This window comes from Saccostrea echinata, unplaced genomic scaffold (genome assembly GCF_033153115.1).
Source record: "Saccostrea echinata isolate AGI-Se365-2 ecotype Australia unplaced genomic scaffold, CSIRO_AGI_Sech_v1 ptg000033l, whole genome shotgun sequence".
NCBI lineage: Eukaryota > Metazoa > Mollusca > Bivalvia > Ostreida > Ostreidae > Saccostrea > Saccostrea echinata.
Genome location: NW_026889782.1, coordinates 35,902,501 through 35,915,801, shown reverse-complemented (window position 1 = coordinate 35,915,801; position 13,301 = coordinate 35,902,501). Strand labels below are relative to the sequence as shown.

Below are 13,301 nucleotides of genomic sequence, written 5' to 3'. Positions count from 1 at the left end.
GACGAAAAAATTAGTTTAGACACCTGATAGTATAGAAGAAACATTTATGAATAAAATTGCAAGAAGAAATTGAATTTTTAAAAAAAATATTGATGTAGAATATTTTTTCAGAATCCTTGGTATCAAAGTTTTTTTGTAGAGTTATATTTCCTGTTACCCAGAACAAAACAAAACTTTGGCAAGACTTCGCATACGTCATCCTACTCAAGTTACTCATTATTGACAACAAAACTGGACAGATATAAATGAGCAAAACTAGAAATTCATACTTTATACTTACTTTTTATCAATACTTATTAACAAAACAGTGAGATATGTTTTATTGAAACGGACAAATCAAAAATAACAAAATAGACTTTCTTGACGATTCGCAATGGATTGATAAGCCTGAAAGTATAAATAAACTAGAACGTTTTTTCATAGATGTACCTGTTATTTAGGCCAATTTTAAAATAATGTTTGTCTGCCCTTTCCCGACTAAGGATGAACATTGGGTCGGTGGGTAGGTGGGAAATTTTTTCCCCAAAGACTTTCAACATCAATGCGGAATTTTCTAATTTATTTTCTGGAATGCATAAAAAATAATTGTTTCCTGGAGGTTAAAAAAAAATTGAGTCGGGCAATTTTTAGTCAGTCGGTCGGGAGAGGGCAACCAAACATTTTTTGAAAGATGGCCTTACAAACTTTTATGCTACAAAAACGCAAAGGTCTTTTGTTTTTTAAATGGGAAATTCGACACCTTTTTCTTTTGGTCACACCATCACCATGCCATTTGTTCATTATTTATGATTAGGATGTTCCTTTCAGTTTAATACATACTTTTCACTTGACAAACTTTCATTTCTTTAAACGATTGTAAGACACCCTTACGTCAATACACAAACTATGCAAAAGCAGAAGTATTGGTATTTTTTTTCCCGATATACGTCACAGGTTACGGGGTGTGAAGGACTCATAAGGACACAGAATCATATAAATAATATCCTCTCTCTCTCTCTCTCTCTCTCTCTCTCTCTCTCTCTCATTTTAACGATTTGATAATGGTTTGTCTGCTTATGCATAAGCAAGATTTTATAATAAAAAATAATTACAAAAACTCTTTGTCTCAGTTTAACTATGTAAAGAATGATTACATACTTAATGTCTAATTAAATTAATTCCATGGTGGAATTTGCTGTTCGCACAAAACTTGCATAATTAAGATTTATCACAGAGTTTTCTTAAATTTTATGAAAAGAACAGTCTTACTGTTCCACTGTCAAGCGGGTCAATAAATGAGTTGGAATTATATACAAGATTGATCATTCAATTACTTATACATGAATTAGCATCTGGAGAAGAAATTACAAGACATGGTTAGTATTTGATAAAGTGAACTTTAAGAGAAGATATGTGGTAAAGATTTTAATTTTAATTAGTATACAGAAGCATAAAGTATAGGTGTTTCTATTATGTTAATAATTGTGTTGAGAAACACGATGTATGTAACAGTGGCTTGATTTAAATATTGAGTGTACAAGCATTTTGACAAGGAAGTACAAATAAATAGATAAGACAAAAAATATTTTAATAAGCACTCGACTATCGCTCGACTAAAGTCCCCGGTTATTCGACTAGTCTACCCGAGTAAAATTGCCATCCCTAATATGTACATGTACATTTTTAAAGATACATTTATAATGTATGTATATACATGTAAAGGAAAAAATTATATTATCTATGCTAAAATGTTGAAAGTAAATTATGTTGAAATAGAAACGTTAATGACTTGAATGATTTTGCCGTCCATGAGATCTTACACGATGATCTGTATTTGGGCAGAAACTGCAAGTATCCGAAAAAGCATAAGGACTGAAAATCTTTAAGCAAAAAGTATTTGTCCCAACTGCATCCAACATTGTTCGAAATAATATCCTTACACATTACAAATATTTCATAAAAATTCACTGCTTTGTAAATTTTCAAGAAATGTTTTTATTCCTATGTAGTGTTGTACATGTAATGATATACTGATATATCCTGAAACAACGTACGTTTGGACCGAAGTTGGTACATGTAACCGGCCAGTGCGGCAATCCAGATTTTTTTTTTTTTTTGATACGGTTTATAAGTTAAAGCTGAACACGATTCGTAAATGGCAGAGATCTATGTTTGTCCGCCATATTACTTTGCATTTTCCGTTACCTGTACGGACCCAAAATAAGCCGTTAACTTGGTCACAGTTCAGTATAATCAGTTTTCATCGGTGACGGACGTATTGTATTCTACATAGCTAAGTAACGGTGCTTCTTCCACGGCAGAATACAAAGTTACCAAAGAAACTTACATCAGTTGCACAGGTCAGTGTAAATCAAACACAAATACACGTAACTGCAATAAAATGTAAACAAAGGTAATGTAAGATAACCAACAGGAACACTTGTCGTACATTCCACGCAGGTACTCCTGACAAGAAAGCAGTCAGGTGTAACAAGTGCGAAAAGTATACCCCATTGTTTATATCGGAGATAGGAAAACTAATATGGCGTATGCATTTTTACGAGTTGTGCTTTGCATTTAAAAGCAATAAACATTGCCATTAAACACATTTTTTTGTTTCAACGCAATAAATATTGCGATTTGGGAGATTGAATCATGTTGCAAAAAGCATCAAGCGTAGTAAATTTTTTTCTACACATAGATCTTGATTAAAAATAAAAACAAAAAATGAGTGTTAGCGCTCTTTTTTGGCACTACGGATAATTTTATATGACCTTTCTGCACTGTTATTATGTTTAACAAGTATATCATTTTTTTTGAAGTTTTTCCCTCAACATTTCTTATCCAAACAAATCATACAGTCTTATTTTATCCAGAATAAACACATTAAAATTTATGACAATGAAAAAGTTTCAAATTACTTTGCATAGTCAACTATTTGACCTTTCTGCATTCAGAAAATGTCACTTTTTCTGGCATTAAAAAAATAACAAGCGATAAAATCATTTCAGAATATCCTATAGAAAACAAAGTTAATAGATCATTTGACCTTTTTCAACCTTAAACGTGAAGACGAAGTGATCATTTCAAGAATACGTATTGGTCATTCAAAAAATTCCTCTCTCAAGATCAAATTTCATAATCCCCTAAATAATGACCATGAGGACCAGTTATCAAAATTAAGATATCACGCCGTTTGCATTGTCGGTTTATGATACAGAATACGTTTGGTATAAAATTTATCATTTCTTGATTGAAAATTTCCTTCCATTGTCAAATTTCGAGTGTTGGAAATTAAAAATGGGTTGGTGCTGTCGGACCTGTTCGGGCAAATTAAAAACCTGGTCTTTTAAATATTCTTCGTTAATACTCAGTTAATACGTTCTATTCCCACTCTTCTAAGTGCGCTCTTTTGTGAAAAAGTCGGAAAATGCACAAATCTCGCGGGATTTTTGGGACAAACGTAACATAAACATGTAAACAAATGTTGAATGTCGATGAACAAATCCTAATAAAACGCAGATGAAATATTTTATTGTTGTGGACTTTATATACATTAAGAGTAGAAATGACAACGATATGAATTTATATCTATTGTTGATCGTATGTATTTATTTATCGCATGGTACATCTAAATACAATACACATGCCTCGAAAATGTCGTATTTTTTTTATTAATGGATGATAAATTTAGGGGTCTTGCTCTCATACATATGTCTTTTAGTTCGTATATTCTTTAATTGGAATGACAAATACATTTAACATTTAAAATTGGGTTGAGGTTGGCATGTTTTGTATTATCCGCAACGCCATGCTGTCCCAGTCAGACGACCAAACGCGCCTCTAATTTTGAAGAGTTCACCAATGGAAATCAAACGTATTGAATTGAAATGGGTGGATTATGAAGGTCGATTATAATAAGAATATTTATTAAGTGAGGTGCTTAACTAGTAGTAATTCTATTTGAAAAATATTCAAGTTGTGTAAAATGGGAGTAAAATTTCTTGTCAAATTAGACACATATTTGCTTTCAATTACATTTTGTTGAGTGTGTTCTGCAGATAATATTAGTCGGAATATTGCACTTTTAAAGTTTGTTGTGTCGACATATATCCCTTAAAATTCATACAATCTTTAAAATCTTCTTGACTACTGTACATTATGTAAGAATTTTCACAGGGTGCACCCGCTTCCTGAAAATAGTTAGATCAATGCACAGGCACTTGACGTTTTAAACCTTTCTCTTCATTGATAAAAATACCATATTTTATAATTGTATTATGGTATGGGATGGACGTATGGGATGAATGAAGTGATTATACTGGTTTCTGGGTCACTGTATCAATGTATGTATTGAATTGTGGGATAACTATGGTCACTTTACCTGTTTGTGGTTCACTGTATATATGTATATAATATATTGTGGGATAAATAAAAGTGATTATATGCCACATTTTTGTTCACTATATTTAAATATGCATAAAAACCTATTTGAAAAGTAAGCATATAGATTAGATATTTTGTTAAAATCTCATAATATAAGGTTGATAAGCTGTGTGTTGAATAAAAAACAATACATTTTGGGATGATAAATGTAGTGATTGTACCAGTTTGTGGTTCACTGTATATATGTGTATGATGAATTGTGGGATAAATATATTGCACGTGATTATACCTGATTGTGGGTCACTGTATATATGTATATAATGAATTGTGGGATAAATATATTGTACGAGATTATGCCAGTTTGTGGGTCACTGTATATATGTATATAATGAATGAATTGTGGGATAAATATATTGCACGTGATTATACCTGATTGTGGGTCACTGTATATATGTATATAATGAATTGTGGGATAAATATATTGTACGTGATTGTACCTGATTGTGGGTCACTGTATATATGTATATAAAGAATTTGGGGATTGTACCAGTTTGTGGGTCACTGTATATATGTATATAATGAATTGTGGGATAAATATATTGCACGTGACTATACCAGTTTGTGGGTCACTGTATATATATATATATATATAATGAATTGTGGGATAAATATATTGCACGTGATTATACCTGATTGTGGGTCACTGTATATATGTATATAAAGAATTGTGGGATAAATATATTGTACGTGATTATACCTGATTGTGGGTCACTGTATATATGTATAGAAAGAATTTGGGGATTGTACCAGTTTGTGGGTCACTGTATATATGTATATAATTTGGGGATTGTACCAGTTTGTGGGTCACAGTATATATGTATATAATGAATTGTGGGATAAATATATTTTACGTGATTATACCTGAATGTGGGTCACTGTATATATGTATATATTATACTTTCATGTAAATTAGTTGAATCTGATTCGTCGAGAAACATTTGTTAAAAAACACTATTACCCGCTGAATGATGAAGCCACGCGCTCCAGCGTAGCAACAGTTAACATTGCTTGACGACGGGTGATATTCGAAAAAATATAGTGACTGCGCAGAATTTATGGGTGCACGGTTCACTCTTATATGTATTTATATAAACATTCAGTATAATTTAATAAATATTGCATGTAGTTGAGTGTAACATTGAAAATGTTACACTCAACTACATGCAATATTTATATAATAAAGAATTTGGGGATTGTACCATTTTGTGGGTCACTGTATATATGTATATAATGAATTGTGGGATAAATATATTGTAAGTGATTATACCAGTTTGTGGGTCACTGTATATATGTACATAATGAATTGGGGGATAAATACAGTGATTGTACCAGTTTATGTGTCGCGATAGAGATATGTCTATAACAAACTTTTGGACATGTAAGCATATACTTAAGATATTGTCTTTAAAATCTCATAATATAAGGTTGATAATCTCTTTTTCTTTAAATAAATAATTCACAAATTGAAGGTCATTATGTTATTAATGTAGTGATCATAGCTGTTTGTGGGTCACTATATATATATATGTGTGTGTGTGTGTGTATAACGAATTGTGGGACAGGCGATTGCATAAAATATATAGTGTAGAATCTCATAATATTAGTCTGCTATCCTATATGTTGAATCAATAAAAATACGCTACGGATTGGACATTACGGATTCAATGCAGTGATTATACCTGTAAATTTACTTTAAAAAATAAGAATTCAATGCTTAAACATGTATGTGGTTCACTATATATATGTATATAAGAAAATCTAGGATAAGTAGGCGTATAGATAAAATATGTCGTTCAATATCTAACAATGCTTAATGAATAAATAAATTACAAATACATTGTGGGGTGGACATTATTTGATAAATCATCTTTGTCACTATATATAGTTGTATGTAAGAAATTTTGGGATATATATATAAGGAGCGAAAGAGGATATCCCTAGAATATCTTGTTAAGAATCTCATAAATCATGTATCGCAGTGAGTCATTATGCAATTTGACCCCAAAATACTCGAAAAATAATAGTTAAAATCTTATGCATATTGAAACCAGCAAAACTGTTCTTAATGATTCATTCTATTTTGTACATATGTAAATATACATATATATCTATATATTTTATCAAACATTAATTCTTATGTCTTACATTATAAAATGCAGCACAGAATACATATTGCATATGATAACATTGTGGGTCATAATATTCATATATATAGAGCATTGTACGATGTATATACTTTATCCCACAATGCTTTATATATATAAATATAATGACCCACAATGATATACAACATTTTTAATCTTATCTCAAAAATTATATTATATATTATATAAGGACCGTATATAACGCCTAAATCATGAATATGACATAGCTATGCAATGTAGAAATGCGAGATCCCACAAACCTGTTTAGAAGGTCGGTGCCCACAAACAACCTCATATATATATATATATATATATATATATATATATATATATATATATATATATATATATATATATATATATATATATATATATATATATATATATATATATATATATATATATATATATGTATATATATAACCTATAAACTAAAAATAATTAACTATTTATTCATCTTAAGAAATAACAATTTGCATAAATAAGCTGCAAATGTTCACCATACCTGTCTGATTCGGACAGTTTTAATGTTTGTTTTTCCTAATAATTCTCATAATAATTAAGATGCTACGGTTAATATTCCACAGTTCTCCGATTCTAAATGATATATTGATATTGTGCAATAATTTCCGGGAGTGATAAAGGCACATCTGAGTTATCATGACATATATTATAAATCTTTCTTTTAGGACGAAAAAATGGACATCCACCAAACCATTTTTATTCAGGAATTTATAGAGAATTTTCCTTTTTTGGTATATATATCTAATTTTAAATAAATTAAAATACCTGTTACTGATGCTATTCATTACACCAATATCATATTTGTAAGGTATTTATAATATGGTAATATTGAATGATCCATGCAAATTTGCAGTTTCACATAGATGTAAAGCCATATAAATATTTGTATTTTTATCGTAATTACAAAGATAACTTCCTTGATGTTTGTTTATTTCTGTTTTGCTTAACTGAATTCTTCACTAGTGTATTCTTCTTAAAAGTACAATTGAAATCCTAGTTGCTGATTTTTAAGTTGTCGCTCTAAAATTTACATGAAGCGCTTATTTTTTTAACAGTGGACAGTAAATCTGGCTGTTATTATGACGGCAACTATCATCCTTTATTTAAAAGTGTGTTTTAATGCTTCTGTGCATTTGAAATGCTTATTTAAAATCCATTTACACAGAGATTACGCAAATTCCCCAAAGAGTTCTGCTTATTTTGCATAAACATATTGTTAAAAATCGGTAAGCCGTCGCTCTAAAAAGACTGCATGACACGTGTATTTCTTTTCAATGGACAGTAAACCGGGCTGTTATTGTGACGGCAACTATCATCCTTTTTCCAAGTGTCTGTTTATGTTTCTGTGTATTTGAAATACTTATTTAAAATCCATTTAAATTTCCCAGGAGGATGATATGATTCAATTCCTTTCTCATACTATTTTTATTTTCATTTGTTTTGTTGTTTCCATTAGATGCTGCTCTGACCGAGTATATCCCTATGAATAATAAATGTTTTGTTTTATGAAAGATAATCTAGAAATTCAACGTTTCTTTATACGTATATGACAAATTGCTTCTGATGCAGAGATAGTATTGATTGATTGAATCACTACATAGAGTAAAACTGTCAACTTTGAAAAACACAAATTACAAAAAAAATCTTTTAAAAAGTAAGACATTTATAGTATATGTCTTAATCCAATTAACCATTCAGAAAACAGACCCGTGGTTTTATTACCCCAAAGTTTGTATCGCTACTAATCAAATAATTATGCAGGAAAAAAGAAAATATTTAACACCAAAAATAAAAATTAACTTACACTTATCTGCACATTTATTAAGGATCCTCCACACATCCTCAGCTTATGTTTTCATATTATTAAGCGGTCCTTTGAACAGGCATTTCAACCTTTAAAAGTTGTCCAGGAAATGAAATAAAATTCATACTGATTTTTTTTTATTTTTTTTTTTAAGTTTAAATTTCATATGTTTAAAGATTTTTTTTTCCAATCGAATTTTGCAATAGCTCAACACATTTTGTTTTTTTCCTTGCATGTAATATTAAGCTCACAAGACAACCACAAAAAATTATTTTTTTTTTCTGTCAACATATTTTAAAAAGAAATTAATAAAAGTTATAAAAAAAAAATCGTTTTCTCTATAACACATGGAGGAAAATAAGTTTACACTCCTGATAGTATAGAAGAAACATTTATGAATAAAATTTCAACAAGAAATTGAATTAAAATAAAATTTATTGATGTAGAAAAACAATTTAAAATCCTTGGTATAAAAGTAGAGTTATCTTTCTTGTTACCCAGTACTCAAAAACTTTGGCAAGGCTCCGCATACGTCATCGTACTCAAGTTACTCATTATTCGCAGCTAAACTGGAAGGATATAAATGAGCAAACCTAGAAATGCACACTTGATATCACTAATTATTAATACACAATGAGAGATGTTTGATTGAAACAGCCAAATCAGTGTGTTATCACAACAGACTTTGTTGACGATATCGCAATGGGTTGTTTAGCCTGAAAGTATGAATAAACTAGAACGTTCTCTCACAGATGCACTTCTTATTTTGGCCAACTTTCAAATAATGTTTGTTTGCCCTCACCCGACACAGAATGAAAAAAATGGGTCGGTAGGTAGTGGGATTTTTGTATTCAAAGAAAATTTCAACATCAATGCTGAATTTTCAAAATCTATTTTTCGGAATGCAAAAAAGTACTTTTTTTTCCTAAAGGTTAAAAATGTTTGACTTGGGCAATTTATAGCCAGTCGGTCGGGAGAGGGCAACCAAACCATTCTTTAAAGATGGCCTTATGATTTCTATGCTACAAAAATGCAAAGGTCTGTTGTCCTTTTTCTGAAAAAAAAAATCGACACCATTTTTCTTTCGTTCACACCATGCCCATACCATGTGTTCATTGTTAATGATTAATATATCCCTCTCAGTTTAATGCATGCAAAAGGGTCCAGTCTTGTATTCCACCATATTTCAAGTTAAAGACTACACCTTGTATTTCCTACAAATATACATCGACTAATGCTTTCAAACTTTTTAATTACAAGGAAACTTTACAGGGCCTAGATATCGAATATCTGAAACATAATCCTCCATCGTGTTCATGTTCTTCTTCGCCCTATAACTATAGTCCTGCTGGACACATTATTACTGGTGACGTAAATATAGTTAATAATGAGGATCTTAGATCATTAATTTTAAAAAGTCATAAATTTAGGGAACCCAGATCCTTCAACTGGCGTAAGAATTTCATAAATATTATGGATTCTGTAGAGGACTACGCCAGGCGATGGGCCAGACATGAAAAAGAAGACCTTGACACTTTGTCAGAATGGATTAAATGTATCAGATGTATGTTAAAATCGCGCATTAAAAGATTGAGAGGCAATATGAAAACCATCTATCCTTCTGTATTCAATAATCCAGAAGTGAAAAAAGAATTAGATAGATTACATGATCAGTACGTACTCTCCCTGCTGACAAAGCAGGTAACAACATTGTCTTTGTTTGTAAGGCTCATTATATTAAATGTATTTTAGAGGAACTTGGATTTAATTCTACAAGTGGTAATCCAACTTATACTCATAGTTCCCTTTCTAATGAAGAAATTCTTCAAAATCATATGTCAGTTTTGAATATTTTTAACATTCAAAACAACCAAAATGAATTCGAATTACCATATTTATATTGGATTCCGAAACTTCATAAAAATCCTTACAAACAAAGATACATAGCGGGTTCCAGTAAATGTTCAACCAAGCCTCTATCTTTACTCCTGACTAAGATATTAACAGTGGTGAAGGAGAAACTTCAAGAGTACTGTGCAACAATATATTCGAGAAGTGGTGTAAATCAGATGTGGATACTTGAAAATTCCAAGGAACTTTCGGAAAATTTGAAATCACAAGATTTTACCAAAATCAACACATTAAAAACCTACGACATTTCAACATTATACACAACCATTCCCCACGATAAATTAAAGTCCAGGCTTTTTGATATCATTGACAGCTGCGTTTTCAATAAAAATGAAACTCATCAATTTACTCACCTTGTCATTGGTCATTTGCAAAATTATTTTGTTAAAAAACATTCTGATTGTACACACAAGTACTCTGAAGTTGAGCTTCTGATTGACAATATATATGTGGTTTTTGGAGACCAGGTCATCCAACAATCTATTGGAATTCCAAAGGGTACCAATTGCGCCCCGTTATTATTAGTAGACCTTTTTTGTATTCATATGAAGCAGAATTTCTCATACATTTTGTACGTGAAAAGAAGAAAGCACTTGCTATGGCCTTCCAATCGACATTTAGATATTTAGATATATCGACGACGTATTGTCATTAACAATGGCTATTTCCATTCTTATGTCGATACGATATATCCTTGTGAGCTTGAGATAAAAGATACCACAGAGTCTAACACATCTGTTTCATATTTGGATATTTTACTTGAAAAGACGTTAATGGTAATCTAACAACCAAGCTTTAATATAAACGTGTTGACTTTAACTTTTCAATCGTCAACTTTCCTTACTTATGCAGCAATATACCTTCATCACCTGCATACGGGGTATGTATTTCTCAGTTGATTCGATACACAAGAGCATGCTCTACGTATGTACAATTAGGTAAATTATTGACAAACAAGTTGATGAGACAAGAATATCAGCTGTCTCGTTTAAAGTCATCATTTCGTAAGTTCTATGGTCGATACAATGACTTTGTCAGCAAATACAATTTATCATTGAGTCAAATGCTGACTGACGTTTTTCATACAAGTTGTTAGGCCATTATTTACACACTGAATTGTCGACGGATTTTTCCGTTATTTCCCGATCATGACAAGGAGCACATGGCGGGTGTGACCAGTCAGCAGGGGATGCTCACTCCTCCAGGGCACCTGATCCCACCTTTGGAGGTCCGTGTTTGCTCTGCTCTGACTTTTGAGCCTGGATACTGTTCGTTATCTTCATATATTTCATTAGTATAATTTCACGTTATATTTTACAACCGCCAAAAAAAAATCATTTTCTAAAGATAACACAGAAAGAAACTACGCCACTCAGAAAATTAGAATAATAAGAAATTTAAATGACAAGGAACACACGCCGGGTGTGACCGGTCGGCAGGGTATGTCACTCCTCCATGGCACTTGATCCCACTTCTGATTTCTTAGAGGTCCGTGTTTGCTCTTCTCTTATTTTGTGATGTTTAGTGGACCTTTGAGCTCGAATATTATTGTTATATCCACATATTTCATCATACAAGTACTTAGTTATCTGTCCTTGACCTCTGTTTTATGTCCTTGGCATACATGTGAGATTCATCTAGGTTCCCTTCCCTATCAGCGAGCTAACCTTACTACGCCACCTGGATTCTTCATAAAACTTTCGTCACTCCCGTGGTTGGGAATGAGGGCGTGGGCAGAGACCTTCGTACCGAAGTTCAAGATCCTCGGGGTTTATGAAGGACTTATTCACACTGTAGACCGGGATGATGATTCTATATATTCCCGATATACAATGTTTGAAAAAGAATGTGTTTAAATAGAACCTCTAAAAGGCTGACAACGAAAAGGCTGTTAAAATTACTACAATAGAAGAACAATTTAATCTATAATCAATCATTTGTATCGAAGTATCAAATGTTTTGATCCATATGATGATTTGTTAAAGAAAGATCGGTACAATATATTAATATTGATCTTATGTTAAAATTGTCAGTTAAAAAAAAGATATTAATTTTTGAGAATTCATCAGGACATGAACTAGGACGCGTCACACGGGCATATTTAGCGCTTCATGATAAATATGCAGGATTGAAGCGTGGTGTTTCATGAACCTCATGAATTCTCAAAAATTAACTTCACTTCTTATATTTACATTATTTTCTAATGACTTACCACATATTTTTGTCATTCAACGATCAATTCTGAAAAAAAAAAAATGCACTATATATTTTATTTCAATTACTTCACAATGGAAATATTCTGACTCATCTCACGGTTGTTCATGAGAACATGAACTTTTTCTAATTTGCAAAGTATCTTAATTAAAAATATTTGGAAATGAAAATAATTTAGATGTTAACGCTCTGAAACTTTAAATAGTGTTAAATATAGTCGCATCTTCTCGAGCCTTCCCTGCAAGTCCGGAAATACACCTTAAATGTTCATGTATTTCATCACCGTATGTAAATATTTTATACACAATGGAGTCCCTTCTAATTTAAGATTTTTTAAAAGGTAGAAAAACAGGGGACCGATGGTACCTATAACATAGATGCAGAAGACCCATCCTGTAGTAACTGGTTACGATTTGTGAACTCTCCCGCCAAATATCAGCAAGAAAATGTCATCCCTATAACGTGCGAGGGCATCATCTTCTATATGACATCACGTGTCGTAGAACCGAGTGAAGAGCTTCTGGTCTGGTATGGGGACGGATATGGGAGGTTTTTAGGGGTAAACCGTATACATCCGGGTAATTCTTCAATCTATCACTTCGCATACCTTCATTTCTCTAATTTGCAACTAGGTAGAAGTAAGAACTGCTTTTTATTTATATTAATGTATAAACTCCTTATATATATTTTTTTCTTTTTTTTTCCCCTTTTTTGCATTCCACAAATTTAAATTTTAGAACTTTTAGTTTACTAGCTTCATTGAAATCTTGAAACAAAGA

The 13,301-nt window shown here is 31.5% G+C and overlaps 1 protein-coding gene across 1 annotated transcript in view; it reads left to right on the top strand.

Annotated features, from left to right (window-relative positions):
- The first annotated feature begins 4,264 nt into the window (after positions 1 to 4,264).
- The window catches only part of LOC133198494 (uncharacterized), a 9,756-nt gene continuing 719 nt past the window's right edge, over positions 4,265 to 13,301 (top strand). The window contains exons 1-3 of the mRNA XM_061334579.1: positions 4,265 to 4,325; positions 11,950 to 12,132; positions 12,858 to 13,100. Coding sequence (XP_061190563.1) covers positions 4,265 to 4,325; positions 11,950 to 12,132; positions 12,858 to 13,100 — 487 coding nt within the window. The remainder of the gene's footprint in view (positions 4,326 to 11,949; positions 12,133 to 12,857; positions 13,101 to 13,301) is intronic.